Below are 23,963 nucleotides of genomic sequence, written 5' to 3'. Positions count from 1 at the left end.
CTTAGGCCCCAACCAGTAGGGGGCCCCCAACCAGCTGCCCTTGCCCCCACAAGCAAGAGCTTGGGCCACCGGAGCCAGCAGCACCACCAACTATTCGTCATGTATAATTATGTCAGCATACCAAACAAACAAATAACAAAACAAACAAGAAAGCCATTTGAATGCGGCATCTATATTACACCCCCCCCCCCCCCCCCCCCACACACACACACACACGCATTACAATGGACTGTTCCACGGCGACGGACTGAGTATCAGTCGCTTAGCTTCATTTAGCACCGTTTAGCTTCGCATAGCTCCGTTTAGCATCGCTTAGCTCCGCTTAGCTGTTCGTTAGCTTCACTTAGCTCTCCCACGTTTTTCACGCCACTAACCTCGCTATTTTTACAGCTCACTTGCTACTTTGCACGTCGGCGATTGTTTATTTCGAACACATGCGCGGACGTACTCTCCATGAGAGCCAAAGTACAGTGAGGGAGAAGATGAGAACAGGCCGCTAATGCCTCTGTTAACTTTCTTCTTCTTCATCACACCGAACATAAAATACACAACAGCACACCCTGTGGCGATACAATGCAGTACAGTTCCAATCAGTCATACAATAACACTCAACAGCTGGTTTACAGCTGGTTTTACAATCGTAAAACTAATCGGCTGACCAATCAGGAGAAAATTTGTCGTTTCGGACAGCCCTAGTGTACCGGAACATATTTCCTCCACACCCTTCTCACCTTTTTAACCCCTGACCCATGAAGAGGGCCCCTGGATATGTTCACCTTAGGCCCCAAAATTGCCAAGTCCGCCACTGTTTGGAGGCTAAATCAAGTATATAATTATCGGATTGCATTGTCTGAGGATTTTTTTATATGGATTATCTGTGTGTTGTCATGATTGCAGCTGATAATTATCGGTAACCAATATTATCGTGCATCTTTACTATATATCCTTTTTCAAACTGTAAGTCAAGTACTACATATGCTGTCATATTACCTCTTCTTAGCTCCTTTTAGCGTTTGGGTGACTTACTTTTGTATCATTATCGCGGTTTCTTGCAGTCTTTCCTTTCATTCCAGTGAAAAATATTTTTTACTCTTTTCTTAGTTTATGCTTGTCGCAGAAAACATAGCACCATAACCAGAACGAGACAGCCACTGCCACCTACTGTAGTCGAATTGCACTTACGCTTAATTCTAGAATTGTCAAAAAAAGATGTTCCCAAGGGTCACACACGACCCCCTTTGCACCACAACCCACGACAGTATTTAAGAAAAACCTAGGACAAAGACAAGGACATGCAGGAATAAGCCTCGGTCTAACAAATCATATAAGTCAAGCACTAAATTGTAGCTTGCATTCATAAATATCAAAATGCACTCCGTCCATTGCCTTATTCACTTAAGAGAAATATTTAATGTTGCAGGCTCCCAGGTTTATTTTATTTAATTTATTTAGTTAGTGTGTTTGGTTATGTAGATCACAATAACATTCATGTACCCATTTGAGCATAAAATATATATGTGTGTGGAGGGGGGTATGTTGCATTACAGTAGTACGCCACTGGAATGGAAGGAAACAGACCTTAAATGAGAGAGGAGCCGTTACACGCAATCAACTGTAATGACACGACATGGATGCCCCTTAGTGGTCAAAATTTGGCACTGCAACTTGTAAAAATACGTACTTAACGATGCCAAAAAAACAAAACCAAAAAAAAACGCGTTCTTCTTGTAAGCAACTGGTGGTAATGATGTAAGAACGCAAATTTACTTTTACAATAAATTTAACTTTATTAACAGTACAAAGGTTTGCAGAAGAGCGAGGGCAACGCAGTTATAACTGCTGAAACATGTCAGAAAGCAACAGAACATATTTTTCAGTGATGAGGCAGTTGAACATGTTGAACTTTGAGGTAACTTGTTTTTTGTCATGTAACATCACTCACAAAATATCGTAAAACAACAACAAAGTCCACACCGAGACACAAACTCATGCCTCTTTTTCACTTCACATTTTGGAAGGAAAAAAGAAATCACAATTCAGGTAAAAGCAGGGTGGTGACAAGCACACATGCTGTGTTCCATTCATCCAGGTTTTTTTTTTTAACACACTAAGTGCAGTTTTAGCTTTTTTTTTTCTCCAAACAATCTCAAGTACAATCTGCAATAAAAAGGAAGTTGAACCATTAAAGCAGCAAACCCACAATAACACCTTGAGAATACTGAGTTTGGTCTCATTCGTGTTCCCAAAATCAACATGAACAGAAAAGTCACTGTACTGTAGCAATAAGGTATTTGGGTGCTTGAAAGAAGCAGGAGGTAACATATCGTCCGCTTGAGGAATATGTTGGATAAGATTTGGAATATAGCTGATTAATTACACCAAGGCTGAAACAAGCAACACTAACAAGCCCACCATGAGTGAAACTCAACATAAATCCAGTTAAGATTGCCATACTTTCAAGAACCATAATGTAAGAACCTCAGTTGAATTTCTATTCTCAGTCACACACAGTGCAGCAAACTTGAGTATAATAACTAGTGCAACATGGTGGGAATTTGAGAAAGGCTGGCAAATTATACTACTGTGATTGTGAGGATTCCGCAGTTATTTCAGTGCCGAGACTGAGCACAAAAAAAGTAAAGCCATCAAGTGCTTGGGCAAAGACAGGGACTCCACAGGTGCAGTCCTTGTTCATGGTCTTCCTTGTAAACCTCATGGCTCATGGTCTGATCTGCACCAGCATTGCAGGGCTCACTAAAGGAAATCCTAAATTCTGCAACTTCACAGTGCAGCTTTGTTTCACAAAATTCCCTCACAGCAACCAGTTTCCAACGTCACACACTGTAAACAAGTTAAGAGTTAAGGCAGTCCTTTACAGCTTTGACAAAAGCTCTACCCAATTCCAGAGGCACATCACTCAGTGCATATGGAGCTTACCTGACACTTGTCACTAACACCCTCTTTGCACCATTAAACAAAGCTCTTAGTGCGAATGCAATTCTTTACATGTAAACACGGGGCTTCCAACTATTTCATAAAGCAACTTCAATTAAGGAAAAGATGGCTAATCGAGATTCTCAACTGTTCCTTTTTTTTTTAGTTTGGAGAAACTCCCCCAAGAAGGCACTTTTGAAGCAAAATCACATTTTGCCAGATGATTCAATAAGAGAGTGCAGTTAATTGCATTCCATCATTTGCCACCGTAAACTTGGAAACGCTGCTCTCAGAAGATTCTTCACCCGCTTCTGATTCTTTTGAACAGATAACAATAAAACGTCAAATTCTAAATTTTACACAACGGATGTAACGCGTGATCTGGTGCAGAGCAAACATGAGCCCACCTCCCACCCCTACCTGCTCCTCTCAGGCTAGCAGGTGCTCTCCTCGACTCATGTGGGAGGAAAACTCATAGCGGTCCCGACTGCGGTGACCACAGATGTTGCACTCGAAAGGATGGTGGAAACCATGGCAGCCCATGTGGATGGTGAACATAACGTGATCCAGGAAGAGGATACGGCAGTGGTGACAGTGGTAATAGTGCAGGGGTTGACCTTCCCTGTCCAACACCTGTACTCTCTCCCTGGGGGGAAGCGGAGAGGCAGAGCTCCTCTTCATTAGGGTGGGGGGCGAAGGACACACCCTGTCCCAGTCTGGGTCCATCTCTTTAACCTGGCCGAGGCTGGAGGCGTGAAGGCCGTGGGGCAGTGCGAGGGTTTGGTAGTGGAGGTGCTGGTTGTTGTTGGAGGTACGTGTGTGGACTGCAGCCCTTGTGCTGAGGTCTTCTGCTGTGCTCTCAGTATCTGTGGAGTCGGGACATCCATTAGGTGAGGTTGTGTGGCTGAGAAATGAAGTGTGACCTTCACACCCTTCGCCTGCTTCTTGAGCAGATAGGCTGAGAGGCACCGTCGAGAGTCCACCCAGGGCTCCTTGAGGAGGCACGTTGCTATTAGTGGAGCCTGTGTGTAGCTCAGACAAGTATGTAGGATGAAGCGCATTGGTCCCTTGTTTGCACCTGGAGTCTTGCAGGAGTTTACCGCTCATACCAGTGGAATCTCCTGCTGGCTGAGGGTTTGGTTGCTCCCCTTCTCTGTCAGAACCAGAAGACAAGTCACAAGGGACTTCAAGCAGGTCAAGATTCATGTGCTTGTCACCTATGGAAACAGCGGAAAATGGACTAACATTATAGGCTGTTTTCGCACGGTTTGTATTGAAACTCTTCATAACGAGGTATCTATCTCACTTATCTGTCTAACTAAGTCTTCTCAGTCAGGGTTAAGGTTGTGAATTGTTTTATTGCTTCCTGATTTAGTTGTCCCAACATCTAGAATTGCACTCATTTAACAGCTTTTCTTACTGTGTGAAGGCAGTCTTCTATGTTAGCTTCTGTCACCAGCTGGCTAGCTGCCATATGCTGGTCACGTTTTACTCTCCATGTGTTAGGCTGTTTTGCACTTCCTTGTTTTGTTTTTAGCATCCACCGATCATGTTTTTCCTTACCTGTGCCTTGTTGTTCCCGATCGTCTAATGTATTTTACCTCATGTCTTGTTTCCAGATACTTGTACTTCACTGTCACATTTTTATGCCACTGACATTAGTCAGGTCTTATGGTCGATTTATTTTACCTTTTATTTGGAACTTTATAATAGGTCAACCCACCTACAAGGTGAGAGGCCACCATTCAGAATGTCACCGTGGTCAAAGATGCCAGCTCAAACTGAATCAATAAGAGATTTAATTTTAATACTATACCTAATATGTGTTTATTATTCATTTTTGATCATTAAAGTTAAGGCAGTGTTTAAAAAGCATCTCACGGTTAACATAATAAAATGGTTAATGTTTTTTTTTTTTTTTTACGACGGTGATGGAACTTGAATAATTGCAATTTAGATTTTATACTCAATGTATAATGACCAAACCAATAAGTATTTTATTGATTATTTTTGTTTCATTTGTAATTTTATTGCTGTTTTGAATATTTGTGAATTTTCTTCCCAAGTTATTTTTCTGAATTATTATTTTGTCAGTACTGGTGAACCTGTGCATTTTTAGAGTTGTGACATTTTTGATTGTTTTCTTTGATTATTGAGACTATTAAAGCTTCATCTGTCATTGAACTCACACATTAATTACATGTTTAAGGAGAAAAAGAAAACTTACCCAGAAACTTCTTTGGTGTTGACCTCTTGCGCTTCGTGATGCTGATAGCTAATCTATCTGCAAATTGTGGTTTCTCATTCGTCATGTCCAGCGAGGGTTTTGCCATCATCTCCATATTTACAGACAGATCATCTAGAAACAAATATCATAAATAATAAATGGTTTTGCATGGATGTCTATGACTAATTGAACTTACATGAACCATCATGCACTGACGTTTTGTGTCTGTGTGGCGTCTTACCCTGCTGTACTCTCTTTTTACTGACTGCTGCCTCCTGGTCCTGATTCTTTAGGAAACTGTGGCAACGGTCAAAATGATCCTCCAATGTGCTTTGTTGTTTGTAGCTGCGACTGCAGTAGATGCACTTGAAAGGCTTTCCCCCCAGTGGCGAAGAAACTGCAATTGAAAAAAATATATAAAATAAAATCCCAAACCAAGGGTAAAGTGTTCTGAAACCACAATCAGTGGAAATTGGCTCATGAAGTACTCAGTAGGCCCATTGTGTTGAAAATATTTCCATGACTACCCTACAATAAGGGATTTTAAAATCATTTCACTGTTTTTCCTTTTCAATTTGTATTTGAATATTTCCCCATTCACAAACAACATGCCCATTACAGTTAAATATTGCAAAATAACGTGATTCACCAAATGAAAAATTTGTATGTACAGTATTTGGGCAAATTGTGTGAGTGTTGACAATTTGCAGGCATGATTTTATGTGTTCACAAACTGCTACATTAAATGTCCTATTTCTTTATGTACTTACTTTCTGCTGAACAATAACTATTTCCTTGGAACTTCCCCAAAAAGTGGGGGAGGATGGTTACATTTCTAATGAAATCTGCCATACCTACGGTTAGGTCAGCAACATGCAGTATTGCATTTAAGAAATAAAAATGAACAACTGGAACAAGTTAAAGAAGTCACAGAATTCTTTATATATTGCATTCTAGAAATAAGCTATATTAAACATGATATTTCAAAATATTACATTTTGGGCTGTCAAACGATTAAATTTTTTAATCGAGTTAATCAAAGCTTAAAAATTAATTAATCATAATTAATCGCAATTCAAACCATCTCTAAAATATGTCATATTTTTCTTTAAATTATTGTTGGAATGGAAAGATAAGGCAAGACGGATATATACATTCAACATACTGTACATAAGCACTGTATTTATTTATTATAACAATAAATCCACAAGATGCCTTTAACATTTTTAACATTCTTTCTGTGAAAGGGATCCACGGATAGAAAGACTTGTAATTCTTAAAAGATAAATGTGAGTAGAAGTTAAAGTAATTTTATATTAAAACCCCTCTGTATGTTTTCCTTTTAATAAAATTTGCAAAATCTGCAATCAAAAAATAAAGTAATAGCTCACCATTGTGGAAGATAGTTATTGAAATACACCACAAGGTGTCAAGGGCGAGTTTAAAATTAATTACAGATCTAGCCAAGTTTTTCTAGTGCATTTTGCCCCTCGACTGATGCCGTAGTTTCCGGGTTCATTGTACCTTACGTTCATTTGAGTGTTGACTTCACAACGTACGAGACCTCTGATAGTTTGTATACTGTGACTAAATATTGCCATCTAGTGTATTTGTTGAGCTAAACGAAATGTTTGAATATGTTGAATGTTTGAGTTTGACCAAAGTCTGAGTATTATTTTGCATAGCTATTTTGACTGGGAATGCCAGTTCTCTTTGCATTGATCGCTTTTCTTTTTGTGAACATTATTTTTTTGAGGGATAGGAATATTATTTTTGTTGTGCTTTCAGTAAATGATACTGCAGTGACGTAACTGTTCCGCCCAAATGCATGATGGGAAGTTGGGCAACCATGACTGTCAGTGGTAGCTGCAAATGGTATATCTTCTCTGCGCTGTGTTCATTATAGGGAGTTAAGAAAAAAGGTTATCTCCTGTCATCCTTCCCCACGTTGCTCGCCACAATAGTTATAATTGTTGTGGAAGAGATGCCAAAGCTTATGCCAATAAATAGCGCAGTCCCAATGAATGCCTGTGTCCTCTCCACTCGCTTGTCTCTGCCCCTTAACTCTCAATATACATAAAACGGCGCCATTGTAGTCTGTTTGCGGCAATGCATGAGTGGGTCGTTCCACGCACGCGTTAAATATTTTTTTAAAAATGAATTACCGCCCGTTAACGCGATAATTTTGACAGCCCTAATTTAATTTATCCTGTGATTTAGCACTGTGCACTGTGACACTTGCAAACTATGATCACAAAAATAAACATGGTCTCAAATGAATACCGATAAGTTCATCCAAAGTGAGCATTTTATATCCAGAGAATGTTTCTAAACTTGTATACCTGCATGTGTGCGTAGGTGTCCAGCCAGGGCATCCCTCCTGCGGCAAGCGTAGTTGCAAATGGGGCATTTGAAAGGTTTCTCTCCAGAATGTAACTTGATATGGCGTAACAAGTTGCCCTTTTGGGTGAAGGAAGCTCCACACTGGTTACACTGAAAAGGCCTCTCACCTAACAACAATGTGGGGGCATGAAAGAACTCCGACATGTTGCCCTTTTCATTCCTAAACTTCAACTGTTGGCCAATTCCTGCTCACCTGTATGGCTTCGCTTGTGCACCATCAACACATTGGGTCCGATGCAGATGATTCCACACACGTCACATTGGAGCTTTCCACTGGGAAGTCGAATGGGTCCTGATGAAGCGTTATTGGAAGTGGCCAACTCGCCAAAAAGATTCCCTTGTCTGAGCCTGGTATTCTCTGCGCTCCCCTCTTTCTTGAGATCTATTCTGTTATCCCCACTTCTACTCTCTCCGAGAGCCCCTCTGTGTGGTTGCGGTGATTTCTCTTCACTGCACAGTTCCTCCTTGACGGAGTTTTCTGTGAGGGGAAATCAAACTTACTTTACATATACATTTATGGATAACATAAAAAAGCCTATAAAGCTGAAAACAAACCTGTAATGGGGCAACGAATCAACGATTGCTGACTGTTCGATTCATAGAAGTCCGGCTCTGTCGAAGACTCTTGGCCATTGCCTAAATGTGACAGTAAAGCCAAAGTTTAAGAAGTGTACAAAGAAATAAACTGGATGATTCATTCCTTACATTAACATACCTGATGCATGTGAGCCTCCATTACAGTTACCAGCATTCATTATTTCACCAGATGCCTGCATCTGCAAAAAGATCAATCAAAGGCTTTCTTGCATATGTGATTTGAATTATACGTTTTAAAAAGGAATATTCTTGACAAATCCATTGATAGTGCTCGTAACAAGGTGGCGTAATGGCCTGCACTGGCTACTAGAGAAGGGTAGAAATATCTGCATTGGTCTGAAATGAAGATTCGCTCGTTCAACGAAGGAGAAGCTGAAACTACATTTGGGTGATAAAGACAACGTGCACAGACATAATCACTTTAGCGCAAAGACAAAATAACTGAACATACAGGTCGATAAATGTTGGGCCACTGAACTTATTCTTTTTGGTTTTGACCACCATTACAATGCATTTGAAACACAACGAAAAAGATATGCTCTAACTGCAGACATTCAGCTTTAACTCATACCCCGCAACTGACGGCGAAAGACATCAAATCCATTTTAACAGGGAGGGCTGGTAGCATCACTGTCAGTAAATAAATCCAGTCTGAAATGATCATCATAATATAGTTAACTGAAATCTGTCTATTTGACCGGATTTATTCGGAAATTTGGAGCAGAAGGAGAACCAGTTTATATTTTTAAGCCATGATCTCAAAATCGCTTATAATATAGCATAATACTCTATGTATAAATCAGAAACAAATAATTGCCACAAGGCAGTGCCATGTCATAGGAACCAACCGGTCACAATTCATTGAAAAAAATACTTAAAGCTTTCAGTGTTATTAACGATGCTAGACGTCTAATCATGTGCATCTTTTTATCCTTCCTTCTGCTTTGAATTTAAATTACTTCGTCACTAGTTGAGGGGAGGGCAGGAGATGATACAGAAATGGTCTTTAATTAATCAAAATCACTAAAAATACGATGGGTTGCCAAGGACAGTCAAAATACTACTTCTTTGTTTTTCCAGACGTGCGTGTCAATTGTTATATAACTCACAGGCATCTGGCTTGTAAGGTAATATTGGTGTGTTGCCATAATATTGCGGCCGAGGGAGTAGGGGTGTGACGAAATATCGAAATGGTGATATATCGTGATACTTTGCATCCCAAAAGGTTATCGATACGCTCATGTCAAGATATCGTTTTAAAAAGATGTCAATGTTTGAAAATAAATAAATAAATAACAAATTGCAACCCAAATCTTCCACCATAATAAGGTCATAGTTAACTAGCTCCACGTCCAGTCCATTAAGACTGGGAGGGGCGAATGAACATTGGTTCATTCGAAACCAGAGTATTCACCGTCACTCTTTCCAATTTTCAGGGCATTTGCAGGTAACTTTCTGTTCATTTTAGGGCATTCACAGGCCACGTCCTGTTGAGTTTGAGTCACTGCCTATTCATTTGGGAGATTACCGGGTCACTTCCTGTTCTGTAACCCCAAATCAACAGGAAGTGACCCATAAAATGCGTCAAAATAAACAGGAAGTGACTGAAAATCAAGAGGTAATGCACGAAATAGCCCAAAATTACCTCATTGCCTGGCATTGGCTGCCACTGATGGCCATAGAAGTGGGAGGGGAACGTTTGAAGTGGGAGGGGTTCATTCGCTGTCACCTGCCCAGTTCAAGTGGATTGGACGTCTACTAGTGGTAAACTTATATCAGAAGTTGTTTTTATGTTAATTCGTTTTGTAGAATATCCTAGAATGATTAGCTGACGAATGTATCGATAATCGTTGTATCGCCGTATTGTGAGATCATCGTTATCGTGAGATTTGTATCGCAAATTGATCGTATCGTGGGTTACCAAGAGGTTCCAACCCCTACAAGAGACACTGAGTGCAGTTAAGCTAAGTCACATGTTTGCATTTTGCAAGCCAGAGTGTGGTGTCTTGTTTTCACCATCTTGCTTTTCTTTCAATAACTCGATTAAAAAAGAAAAAAGTGTTTTGTTTTTGTTTAATTTCACATTTCACTTTTTTATTCATTGAACTTTTATGTTGTGATTTTATCTTGATTTTCATTGAATATATTTTTTGTTGCCTATGCCAGAATGGTGCTCCCAGCATAAACTTGCCACGTACACTAGCACAATTCCTTGTCTCAAAAGCGTCTTCAATTTGGATGATTATGATAGTGCTCGCTTTTAAAATTTGGTCAGCGCACATTTGATCAATTTGATTGATTGATTGATTGATTGATTGATTGATTGATTGATTGATTGATTGATATGCCATTTTAGTTATTCGACATTAATTTTCGAAAGACATGTTTATCTTAGATGTTGGTCTTATTATTTCAAGTGACGGTATTATCTTATGATAAGTCGATTGAAAACGTTGTCGCTTTTATACAAATAAATGCACGGCTGCGGTGATTCCTATGAAATGAAAGGAATAATATGCTGCCTCTGGCTGCTTGGAAAGCAACAGGCGCGGATGCAGACGCGCCAGTCACACCAGGGCACGACTGGGTGGTGGCGTGGGGAAAGTGGGGGGCGCACTCCAGCTCCGACCCTTAACTGACAGTCGTTCGTCTCGGTGGTAAAGCGACCGCGCGGTTTGTTTCCAAATTACTCCCCTGCCTCCACACATGAATCCACTTATGATGGTGCTTCTCATATATGGCACCAAAAAACCGCCGCGTCTGGACGCTAAAAACGGTGGCGTGTCACATGATTGCCGTTATTGTTGACCGCCCCACGCACGCATGCGGCTGTCATCCAGCATCAAGCACATTCAACGGTAGGCGCTGCAATACAATGTTTCTTCAATGTTTCTCGCGCGCCGTTGCTATGGCAGCAGAGCACACGACAAATGGCATTCAACCGCGTTCAACTCCAGCGGAAATAAAAGACATACTTGCGGATGATAGTCGATGATGGTTGTTCTTGTATTAGCGGGTGCAAAGATGAATCGGCAAAGCGCCTTCTTACCTGGAGACCGCTCGTTCTTGCCCCTTCTTTTGAAGTGTCTGAATAGCGGTTTGTTTTCAAAGCGACGGCAGCATCTCTCGCTTTTTTTTTTTTTTTTTTTTTTTTTTTATTAATTTATTTATTTAACCTGAGAACCCCAAACAACTTCCGGGCAACAGATTACCGAATGCATCGATTCCCATAAAATGTGCGAAAAGATTCATACGCTTGCATTTTCAATATAAACATTTACTAATGCCTTTATGTTGATTTATTTTTACTTAATTCACGTGATTCAATTATACATTTTTGCATTCCTCGAAATATTTTAAATTACAATGTATTGCTCATACATAGACCAAACAAAACAGATGAGGTATTTTAGACTAATGCGCTGCATTGTGGATTGGATGTATAAAACAGTTTATGCCAGCAGATTAATAAAGCACCACAAGAGGGTAGCAAACTACTACTCTCGATGCACCTTAGGAGTTCAATACTGAGCAAACCAACATCTGATGAACAGATTTGTCTGCTGGATAAATTACTCAAACAATAAAATCATGAACTGTTTGCTCCACTGGCCTATACGGAGAAACAACACGATCTTTTGAATGCTGCTTGTAGGATTTAGTCAACCACCAATTGTGCAAGTTTTCCTACTTGAAAAGTTTAGAGAGGCCTGTAATTGTCAACATGGGACAACCTCAAACATGAGAAACAGAATGTGGAAAAAAACAAAACAAAATCACATTGTTTGATTTTTAAAGAATTTATTTCCAAATTAGAGTGGAAAATAAGTATTTGGTCACCTACAAACAAGCAAGATTTCTGGCTGTCAAAGAGGTCTAACTTCTTCTAACGAGGTCTAACGAGGCTCCACTCATTACCTGTATTAATGGCACCTGTTTTAACTCATTATCGGTATAAAAGACACCTGTCCACAAGCTCTTTCAGTCACACTCCTAACTCCACTATGGCCAAGACCAAAGAGCTGTCAAAGGACACCAGAGACACAATTGTATACCTGCACCAGGCTGGGAAGACTGAATCTGCAATAAGTAAAACGCTTGGTGTAAAGAAATCAACTGTGGGAGCAATTATTCGAAAATGGATGACATACAAGACCACTGATCATCTCCCTCGATCTGGGGCTCCATGCAAGATCGCACCCCGTGGCCTCAAAATGATAACAAGAACGGTGAGCAAAAATCCCAGAACCACATGGGGGTACCTATTGAATGACCTACAGAGAGCTGGGACCACAGTAACAAAGGCTACTATCAGTAACACAATGCGCCGCCAGGGACTCAAATCCTGCACTGCCAGACGTGTCCCCCTGCTGAAGAAAGTACACGTCCAGGCCCGTCTGCGATTCGCTAGAGAGCATTTGGATGATCCAGAAGAGGACTTGGAGAATGGTCAGATGAAACCAAAATAGAACTTTTTGGTAGAAACACAGGTTCTCGTGTTTGGAGGAGAAAGAATACCGAATTGCATCCGAAGAACACCATACCCACTGTGAAGCATGGGGATGGAAACATCATGCTTTGGGGCTTTTTTTCTGCAAAGGGACCAGGACGACTTATCTGTGTAAAGGAAAGAATGAATGGGGCCATGTATCGAGAGATTTTGAGTGAAAATCTCTTTCCGTCAGCAAGGGCATTGAAAATGAGACATGGCTGGGTCTTTCAGCATGACAATGATCCCAAACACACAGCCAGGGCAACAAAGGAGTGGCTTCGTAAGAAGCATTTCAAGGTCCAGGAGTGGCCTAGCCAGTCTCCAAATCTCAACCCCATAGAAAATCTGTGGAGGGAGTTGAAAGTCTGTGTTGCCCAACGACAGCCCCAAAACATCACTGCTCTAGAGGAGATCTGAATGGAGGAATGGGCCAAAATACCAGCAACAGTGTGTGAAAAGCTTGTGAAGAGTTACAGAAAACGTTTGGCCTCCGTTATTGCCAACAATGGGTAAATAACAAAGTATTGAGATGAACGTTTGGTACTGACCAAATACTTATTTTCCACCATGATTTGCAAATAAATTCTTTAAAAATCAAACAATGTGATTTTCTGTTTTTTTTTTTCCACATTCTGTCTCTCATGGTTGAGGTTTACCCATGTTGACAATTACAGGCTTCTCTAATATTTTCAAGTGGGAGAACTTGCACAATTAGTGGTTGACTAAATACTTATTTGCCCCATTGTAAGTATATGCAATTTTTTTGTTTGATTTTATTTGCGCCTTGTTAGGTTAAATAAATTGGGTATCTCGTTTGTTTATTCCTGGATCCTAAGTTTCGTCAATAAACCAGATAGAATTTTGTTCCCAACACAGTGGGGAAAAAAATAATAAATCAGATTTACAGCAAATACAGGCAACTACGACAGAATTGTACATTTAAATCAACAGTAAAACTGTACCGTAAAAAGAAAAACATTCTAACTCTTGTTTTACAGCAAATTACATCAAAAAGTAAGTATGTGCAACTGCTCCGATGGTGAAAATACTGTTTTCCCTGTGTCGCTGTCACCCATCTCCATCTAGGGTTTGAACCTAACCCAACACTTTGGCAGTCAAGCTTGCTGACTACTGAGCCAATTGCTCAGCCTAGCTTCCATTGCAGCACACTCACTTTTAAGTTCTCAGGGAGTAAGCAAATGTAGTTTACTTCCCAATGAATTGAGTGTTTGCTTATTTTTTTCTTTGATAGATTTACTCTTGTTTGTGACAACTTATTGAGGCAGTTCTCACACTCAGGATCTATCTGAAGCGGCGGGGCTTGTAGCGTCGTAGAAGAACCTCATACGCCTCGTGAATCTTGACAAATGTCATTTCAGCATCCTTGCTGGGATTGTGGTCAGGATGCCATATTTTGGCCAGCTCCCTATACCCTCGAGTTATCTCTTCAAGAGAGGCCTCTGCTCCCAGTGATAAGACCTGCAATATGTAGTAAATAAAGTATGATGATAGTTGGCGTTTGAATGAAAACTTGGTTTAGTTACTGACGTTTTAAGGTGAAAATGCTAGATTACATTCGTGGCATCTATTTTAATGGTGAAAGATTATTCGAGGTATACAAGTGTTTTTGAGTTAAAAGTGTGGTCATATAAGGAATTAAATTATTACAAAAACTTTAACAGAAGCAATGAAATTACTCACCTTCAGCGCTTCTTTTTCCCGCTCAGTGTAGTCTTTAAGGAGTATTTCCAGCATTTTCTTCCAGGCCTCTTCATAATAGCTTCCTCCAGTCAAGACGCACATTAAGCGATATGGCATTAGGAGAATGTACTCTACTAAGTTTCTGAGCCAAGGGAGGAACCAAAAAACATCCAGCAGTACTGCCATGCAGTCAGACAGGTAATACAAAGTGGCAGTGGTGTTATGGAAAACACAATAGGCCAATGGAGCAGAGAAGACCAGCCAAGCTAGAGTCAACTTGCAAAGCCGGAGACCTAAAAGTGAAGATGAACATGATGCTTTAGATATGATTCAATACACAAGGGAATATCATAGACTAATTTGATTTTAGGTGAGTGAACGATGTTTTTCCTACCTAGTTCCTGTTTATTTCCTGTCTGAGCTTTCTTGTACTTGCGATGCTGTGTGGCAGTGAGACTGGCTGCCAGGCTAATGGGCAGAGGGGATAAAGTGCTGCCATAGAAGAATGGAGAGGTTATAAGACAAGCCGTGAGAGTTTTTCGAAGATCAGAGGTCTGCTGGCCTATAGTGGACACCAAATGCACCCCTGCACCCACACACAACGGCAGGATAAGCAAGTCAAAGAAATTGAGTGAGTTCAGCCCAATCAGTGCCACGGTGCCAAAGTAGATCCCAACACACACCTGGCCAGCAACTCTAACTAGGTTTACAGGTGGAGGGGACGTGGTCATCACACACCTTCTCCTCTCCATATCTGGGTCTTGATTGGCTACAGCCACATATGTTGGAATACGGAGAAGCTCTCTGATCCAGCCCACGCCAAAACCTCCCAGCGTGAGCATCCATAATAAAGCATGGTTGTCTCTTCCTAAATAGAAATGATGAAGGCCAAAGGGGCCTCCCACTGCCCACAGGGCGTACGTGACCATGACACTTTTGACCATCTTGTGACTGCTGGGATCACCGCTGATACAGGTGAGAGTTCCACATGCTCCGTTAGAATCTGGGGGAGGAGACAGAGACACATGAGTTTAATTTGAAGGGGAAAAAGTACCGTTCTCGCACACACCATATTATTGTTTGCATTAGTCTAACACATTCATCTAACTATAGTTTAGGCAGACTTCACTCAGTGCCCTTGACACAGTAAAGTTAATCACCTTATCGGGGCTCCTGAGGGGGAAAAGGAAAAACGGTACCATTTCTCGTAGGCACCGTCTAACTGTTTGCATTGCTCGAACACACGTAATATAATTAACCAGGGAATAGTATCATTTCTCATATTTACTGTAGGACTGCACTACTCTAACACACCTAATGTAAAATAAATAGCACACAATAGTTTAAAGAAAACAGAATAGATACACAACGCCATCTTATCACAGAAGCCCAACGTGTGCGTGACGAGCAAGATTGACGCACCAACTCTGGCAATCAGTTCTCCCGACAACGAACAAGGACAAAGACCAGTGCGCTTTGTCCTAAAACAAGTAGCGCCAGCCCGGATAACAAAGTTGATAGCGGGTGCTTGGGACGTCGAGACCAGCGTCGGTTGCTTGGTAACGACGTCCCATCCGCGCACGAACCAAAACCGCCCAAGACCGGCCCCAGAGGGATGGTTCCAAAACAACACACAGTCACACCTTCGGCCCGGCCCTCCTACACCACGGACTTAAATAACACTGGACACTGAGATAACACAGATTTGCTGCTCAGAAACATTTTCTATGTAGCCTTGCTTTGGATCCAGAATGGTCCCTCCGTCATCTGTTTTTGCCTTGTTTTTGACCATTGTCGACGAATAAATTGTCAACCTGATTTCGGTGAGGGTTAACAATGGGTTTAAATCAGAGATGAACGCGCGAAATTCCGCCTCCCCGGTTGACGCGCGCGAGGCAGTATCGGCAGAGCGGCACTTTGTTTGACTGTCGCTGTTTCCGTGCGGCTTGACTGGGGAGGCGAATTTCAACAAATTTTATTTTGATTTTGAAATCATGAAAATTAAAATATGGAAATAGTCATTATTCATGCCATCTACCGCCGTCAGTGGCAGTGAATGAGTTAATTGCTTTGGAAGCTCTATAGGTATCTCAAACTATCAGTTCCCCACCATTTGTGTTCTATTGAAAGTTGCTGTAATTGTTATAACATGAAGAAACTGATGTTATTCATTGGCCGGTCTTCGGCGTTTGCGTTGTTTGTTTGTGTTATTTTTTCTGGAGCTTGTCAGTGTTCCATGGAGACTCTTCGGCCTCTACCCAAGGGAAGATGACGTAGAAATGAAAAGAAAGTACATGATCATTCTGATTGAACAAGTGGAAGCTTTATTCACTCATAAATTCTGGGTTTCCTAATAAACCCTAATAACCCCAGCTATATCTCCCTAGGGAATTTGGAGGAGAAGAGTTCGTCTTCGCACCCAAACTTTGTTTAAATGCCCATAAGAACTGTCTTTGTTCCTTCTACCTGGCCAATAGGTCGGCCCCACACCTCAAGAAGTAGGTAGTAAAAAATAAATAAATAAAATAAAAATAAAGGGAGCCACGGATAAAAAAGACTTGCAGTTTTTAAAAGATAAATGTTATTATGAGTAAAAATAATTTGATATTAAAATCCCTCTTGATGTTCTTGGTTTTATATAATTTGTAAAATTTGTTTAACTAGTAGGTTGCCATTGTTGTTGACGTCGCAGGGCGGTGATGTCACATGGTTACGCTGCCAGGCTCCCAGAGTATGACTCTAGCAACATAAACATGTCATCTGTTCGACCCTATCAGTTTAAACCCAAGAGAAACATTAATGAGCATGACAGCACTGTCGATATTTCATAAAACGAGCAGCAAAAGTAAAATGAACAGGAAAGACGTGATGAGACGAGATGAGAGTATGACAAAACCAGTGTTCTGCCAAAATGTGCTACACTGGCGAAACTTCTACAGGAGGTGAATTTGACAAGCAAAGTACTACCGTGCGCTTTCTGCTTGTTTTGTTTAGATGCATACAGACAGAACATACTAAAGATGTGTTAAGAAAATATTTAAATGTAGTAGTATCAAATAAGAGTGGTTTAAATACGCTATGTGACTAATGTGGTCAAAAGATCAACAATCTGCTTCAGAGCTACCGCGTAGAAGGAATCTGCACTTCCTTGCTACGCGGCGAAAAGTGCTACACAATGCTCAATGCGCTTGCGCAACCATCCGAACATTTGCGCACATCGGTTAAAAGCTGGGATTACTCACTGTTTTGTTATTGAGTTTTTTTTATTGCCTTTTCGTTGCCTCAAAATTACTTTTTGCATGTATTTCCCTCTTGTACTTTTAAGCATTGTGTTTTCTTGTGGTAGCTTTAAAGCAGAGTGTTGATCTGTTGACCACATTAGTCACATAGCAAATTTAAACCGTCTTTATTTCATATAAATCCATTTAAATATTTTCGTAAGGCATTTTTTAGTACGTTCTGCCTGTATGCATCTAAAAACAAAAACAAGTTGAAAGCGCATGGTAGTACTTTGGGTGTCAACTTGGCCTCTTGTCTGCCTTTTTTCCGATGTAGCACATTTTGGCAGAACACCGGTAGTGTTTGTCTAGTGACAGTGACAAACTACGTCATCACCCCGAGCGTCCATTGCGCGCATAAAACATGGCACCCCCTGTATGTCAAAACATTTACTAAATATTAGTGATTTTTAAATCAATGGCAATATTTTATATGGTTCTAACGACATATTTTAGTAAAAGAGAATAATTTTGGCTTATGAGAGCCTTCAAGTCTTTAAGTCTGAGGTTCCATTTAAAGTCACATGGTTACAAATAACACATCTCTGTGAAGACAATTTAGCCCGGTTAAACCTCTTGCTACGGAAGTAGCTTGAAATAATAATGAAAGAGTAATTGTCAAATAACTGTTCAGATACAACATTAGCATTCAGATAAGGTGATTAACTGAAAGCAAAACAAAGTTGTTTTTAAAACATGTAGTGACTTCACTCACTGCCACCATAAAGCGGTCTTTGCACCAAATATAAACAGGAGCTCATATCTTAAGTTGGCATCACTGTACATTTAAAAACAACAATGATATTTCACTGGTGTGAATCAACCATTTTGATAGTACGTATTCTTAAGAATTATGTTTTCTGTATTTGTGTTTTTACTTACTGAGTCCAAATCTTGAAGTCTATGAAATGATCAATCCTTTGTCAGTCCCACTACGGTTGAGGTTGCAACAGATTGGACTTTGGTTCATGACAATGAAACTGGCTCAGTCAGCACGTGTTACATATCAACATTCAGTCCCTTCGATCAATCCAGTAGATCAGAAACCTATTCACCACCAATATAAAATGTATACTCCAATAAACTTTACATTTTTATCACCCCCTAAATGTTTTGTTAAAAGTGCAATGCATAGTACTTTTTACCTGTCATGCACAGTCATGTAATTTTAGGGTGACCATATTTTGATTTCCAAATAAGAGGACACTCCGGCTTCGAGATACAGTACTTGAATTGTACTCGAAGTTCACTCAAATGTGCCTATATATCTTAAATATATTTAAAGCGGGCCTCCTCCGTCTGGATTGAAAAATTCAGTTTTATGAAAAATATATATATACAGTATATATATTTTTTCATATAGTATACATACTCATGGTATACTATAACCAAAGAGCAATTCAAATTCTCAGAGGTTACTCAACAGGCTTTATTCTTCCTAAAAAATAATCAAACAATAATAAAAAATAAAATAAAATCAATGATGATAAAAAAATAACAATGTAATGCAGACCCATGAAAATGTAGTCCAGTCATACACACACACATGGCTATGTTGGCTATGTGCCAACTAAACAATTTTATAAATTACTATTACGACAGTTGTCGTTGAAAAACTGTTATTCCCACTTAACTGATATTCTCATTCAATGTTCTAGACTGCACGCAAACAATAACCGAAAAAAACTGACAAACTATTCAACCAGCACGTTTCCAAACGCAGCAGTTCAAAACTACATTTCCCATGATGCCTAGCACGGCTTAGTTCACTGATAGCTACCCCATTAGCGAGCACCGGTAGCCGAGGCAAACTCAAACATTGCTATGAAAGTTTAAAATCATCGGCAGTGCAACGACGCAACACCAAACGCGATTTTACAGATCAAGGCAGTACAAAACTCAGAAGTCAACAGTTGCCAAAAAGTAAGTTATGCAAATGTACCTGTAGCCTGTGAGCTCCAGTCCTAACGAAGGTTTTTTTGTGAATGAGAATTGACAGCTAACGCCTTGATAAAGCCAGTCTGTGACTGCGCACACATTTGCAAATATGTATCAAAGTGGAATAGAGGTATTTTCGACTTAATTACTCTTTTGGGTACATGACCATTTAATTATATATGTATTGATCTTAAAAAACTCTCAACTGGGCAGGTTCTCTGGGAACATGTCACAGGCAGCACAGCACCGTAGTATTCTGTGCAAAGTGTCAGTCAATTTCAACACATGCGCATTGGTCCCGTGAAAAATAATGAAAACCGGACATTTTCACGAATTTATAAAACCCGGCCGGACTCCACGGACAGGATGTGAAAAGTGGACATGTCCGGGCAAAAGAGGACCTGTGGTCATCCTATGTAATATAAACATATTTTTTTATCATAATTAATTAAGTATAAATTCTAGGAGTGGGAACATCTTGGTGCCTCACAATACGATATGATTTGCAATACAAAGCTCACGATAACGATGATCTGACGATATGGCGATACAACAATTATCAATACATTGGTCAGGAAATCATTCTAGGATATTCTACAAACAACTAAAAAACAGAAAAACAAGCTTCTGCTGTGAATTGGAATGAGTTTATCACTAGTAGACGTCCAATCCATTTGAACTGGGAGGGTGGCAGCGAATGAACGATTCTCTGCCGTCCCTCCCACTTTAAACGGATTCAATGTCTATGGCTGTCAGTGGCAGCCAATACCAGGCATTGAGGTAATTTTGGGCCATTTAAGGTCATTTACCTGTTGATTTTCAGTTACTTCCTGTTGATTTTGGGGTATTTCATGGTTCACTTCCTGTTTATTTTGAGTTACAGAGCCGAAAGTGACCATGGAATCACCCGAATGCATAGACAGTGACTCAAACTCAACAGGAAACGTCCTGTAATTGCCCTAAAATGAACAGCAAGTGACCTGTAAATGCCCTAAAAATCAGAAAGAATGACTGTGAATGCTCTGGTTTCGAATGAATGAACGTTCCCAGTCTAAATGGATTGGGCGTTGAGCACCATCAATGCAGGCTTAGAGTTAACTGAGACACTATTATGGTGGAAGATTTTGGTAGCAACTTGTTTGTTCCTTTTTATTTATTTATTTTTTAGACATTGACACATTTTTAAAACGTTATCTCGATTCTTGGCAGGATTTGTCACACCCCTAATAGATTCTATCCAATGGCAATCTCAGTATCCCTGAATAGATCAAATTTTATTTCATTGTTGTGGTGGTCACTTTTGAGCAGTGTTTTTCAACCGGTGTGCACGGCACCCGTGAGAGATCGTCAGGTTTTCTGCGAGAAATTATCCAACATCGCATTTTAGCTCGTCGTGTGGCCTTGCAGTAGGAAGGAAGGAATAGGTAGAAAGTTCTCGGTCGTGTGCAGATGAGCGAGGTATTGCTCTTGTCGCTTGAAAGAACTGCTCGGATTTCTAGCCATCAGCCACCTTGCTGTCCGCGACAGTGTGGACCACAGCACGTCTACTGTACATCATTTGATTAGACTCATCAAGTGTCGATATACACGAAAGTGTCCTTTCCATTTTATCCATAAGTGAAGACCGTCAATCCTCCCTGTGTTTTATTCCAACACATTGTCGAGGACAGCTAGGTGGCTAATGGCTAGAAATCCGAGCAGTTCTTAAACGCGACACGAGCAGCTACGTCATATCCAAGTGAAACAACCGTTGCTTCAAAACAAGTCGATCGGCTATTTTGTTCACCTTCGCGAACACACAGAAACAGGCAACTTTTTTGAGAAAAACTACAAAGGTAAATAAGGAAGCCTTCAAAGGCAGTTATCTTGTTGTTGAACTTGTTGCTAAATCCAAAAAGTTCCACACTGTGGCAGAGATATTAATGCTACTATTGTATTAGTATAGATTTTAGTACACAGGCATCCCATTTGTCGGACCAGGAGAGGCTGCACAGATGGCAGGAAGACTAACATCCCTGCTTACCCCCGGGAAGAAATGGCAGATAAGTGTCGATCTGGGAATCCAGCTCACCTTTCCAACTGTGATCACACAGACCACATTGAGACCTGAAATCGTCATATGGTCCACAGCCGCCAAGAGAGTCCTTATCATTGAGCTCAGGAGGAGGGCATACCATCAGCCCACGAATTCAAGCGGCACAAGTACTCTGAGCTGGGAATGGAGTGCAGAGAGGGAGGGTGGGCTGCAACCATCCACCCAAATGAAGTTGGCTGCAGGGGCTTTGTGGGGAAGTCAGCAATCCAGCTTCTCCGGCTTGCTGGGATGTCAGGGGCAAGCATAGAGAGGGAAGTCAAAGAACTGGCGGAGGAGGCAGAGAAGGCAAGTTACTGGCTGTGGCTTCGGAGGAAGGATAGGAGTTGGAGGGGCAACACCCCAATGAGGGCAGCTGCAGGGGGCGGCGGGGAGACGTCCCCAGCAAGCCGCTGCCCCCCCACCTGGAGATGTACTGGCTAGGGGGCGAAACGTCTGTGAACGGTGGTACCAGCTGACGACCCTGCAGCTGCCCCAAATGCACAGGAGGAGGCGCGGCAGGCAGAGATGCCAAGCATGAAAACCATCACCTGTATATCACTACCTGCCTGCAAAGCCATTGTCAGCAAGATGCTCGGCCCAGATGCGGTTAAAGACATTGCTTAAGTCCCTCTGTCTGATCATTCTGAGCTTTTCAAGCCTAACTGCAATAAAAAATAAAAACAGAGACTGAAAGCTGTTGACGAAGATTCCTGTCAGGATATCGGCTTTGTGTTCATCTAAACAGGCTCAAATTTCACACTAAGTAAGTATAAATATTGAGAAATTATTTTGTAATTAAATATACTGTACAGAAAGTAATTTTGGAGCGTTTTTGGTTTGTGGTGTGCTGCAAGGTTTTTTCTAATGTAAAAACGTGCCGTGACTCAGAAAAGGTTGAAAAACACTGCTTTAGAACGTTAAAGTGATCCTCTAACTTAAATACATGTAGGCTTTAATAAACCACAATTGTTCTCTTGTACTAAAATATGTTGTTAGAAACACATAAAATGTTAAATCAATGACACATGATATTTAGTCCATATTTTGACCGTTAGTTGGCGCCATGGTTTGCGGGCTCGCAGTGATGACGTCATTGGTATCTTTCGTGTTCAACGATTGCTTATTGCTGCCTAAACTCGCGAAGTAAAATGCCACGATGTGCAGAGTGAAGTAAGTGGTCAAGGTGGAATTATTATTTTTAGTGAATAAATGTGCATAAGTGGAAGCTTCTCCCCCTTTTTGGTCCCTGTATGCATGTATCCTACCCACCACGCGTTACAACTAGCGCCCGAACATTTTTCCTGGATCCTCAGTCAAGTAAGGGATCCGTCTATTTTCTGGATCCGACGGTCCCACCGCATCTGCAATATTGGTTTCGGATCTGTCCATTTTTTTTTATTCGTCGGTCCCACAGCAGCTTTTCGGATCAGTCTATTTTGTGGAATCGACGGCTGCGACATTGCCATGGGATCGGTCTAATTCCTGGATCTTCGAGTGAGTAAAAAACGGGGATTTGGATTACTATTGCTATCTTTTTTGTTGACTATTCTTCATGGGAGTTTTCCCCAAATCATACTAAATAATTAAAGCACTATGGCACGCTACAGTGACGACAGTGACTCTGACGTGGACCTTACAACAATGTTGGGAGTTCGTCAGGGAACGCGTGTTTGCGTACTGCTGAGCTCCCGAGTGAAAAGTGGTCAAGGTGGAAATATTATTTTTTGTGAAGAAATGTGCATAAGTGGAAGCTTCTCCCCTTTTTGGTACTTTTGTATCCTAGCTACCACGCGTTACAATGTACAAGACATGGATTACACAAGGTGTGCTCTTTGGCCTGTACTGTAAGCACACGACAGCTCTGGATGCTAACAATCTACATAATTATATTGGGATAAGTTTGAAAACGCAATATGCTTACCTTGAATATCTGCTAATAAAACCGGACAGCATACACTCTCGCTCCCAACCGGACTTCCCAACAGGACTCTCTTGCATCACCAGTTTTGCCCAACTTTTGTCTTATCAGGTATTCGCTGCACGCATTTTTCCCTGAAGCTCGTCTTGTGAACGACCGACAGTGCTGTCCTGCTTTTCACTTTTCAGATCTGGTTCAAATAGGAAGAGTAGAACTGACGAGTGACACGCTGGAATTTCGGCAACCAGACCAGTGACGTCACGCACTGCGACGTAACAAGAATGGCGACCTATCACTTAAAATAATTTTACAAACTTTATTAAAACAAAAACATTAAGAGGGGTTTTAATATCAAATTATTATAACTCATACTAACATTTATCTTTTAAGAATTACTTGTC

The 23,963-nt window shown here is 40.8% G+C and overlaps 2 protein-coding genes across 2 annotated transcripts; both read right to left on the bottom strand.

The window, feature by feature from the left end:
* Positions 1-1,801: 1,801 nt before the first annotated feature.
* ikzf4 (IKAROS family zinc finger 4) lies at positions 1,802-11,228 on the bottom strand. Its single transcript, XM_057829448.1, has 8 exons — positions 11,137-11,228; positions 8,280-8,340; positions 8,120-8,200; positions 7,758-8,042; positions 7,504-7,671; positions 5,403-5,558; positions 5,162-5,293; positions 1,802-4,151 (listed from the first exon to the last, which is right to left on the bottom strand). Exons 2-8 carry the CDS (start codon positions 8,338-8,340, stop codon positions 3,364-3,366), a joined length of 1,671 nt encoding a protein of 556 aa, XP_057685431.1. The 5' UTR covers positions 11,137-11,228; the 3' UTR covers positions 1,802-3,363.
* Positions 11,229-13,438: 2,210 nt separating this feature from the next.
* dnajc22 (DnaJ (Hsp40) homolog, subfamily C, member 22) lies at positions 13,439-18,587 on the bottom strand. The gene is made up of 4 exons (XM_057830158.1): positions 18,515-18,587; positions 14,749-15,357; positions 14,355-14,647; positions 13,439-14,132 (listed from the first exon to the last, which is right to left on the bottom strand). The coding sequence occupies exons 2-4, from the start codon at positions 15,296-15,298 to the stop codon at positions 13,956-13,958; spliced, it is 1,020 nt and encodes a 339-aa protein (XP_057686141.1). The 5' UTR covers positions 15,299-15,357; positions 18,515-18,587; the 3' UTR covers positions 13,439-13,955.
* Between the last annotated feature and the right edge of the window lie 5,376 nt (positions 18,588-23,963).

The sequence above is a fragment of the Corythoichthys intestinalis genome, chromosome 2 (genome assembly GCF_030265065.1).
Source record: "Corythoichthys intestinalis isolate RoL2023-P3 chromosome 2, ASM3026506v1, whole genome shotgun sequence".
Taxonomy (NCBI): domain Eukaryota; kingdom Metazoa; phylum Chordata; class Actinopteri; order Syngnathiformes; family Syngnathidae; genus Corythoichthys; species Corythoichthys intestinalis.
The sequence above is the reverse complement of the archived record's forward strand: the minus strand, read 5'-3'. Positions and strand labels throughout refer to the sequence as shown.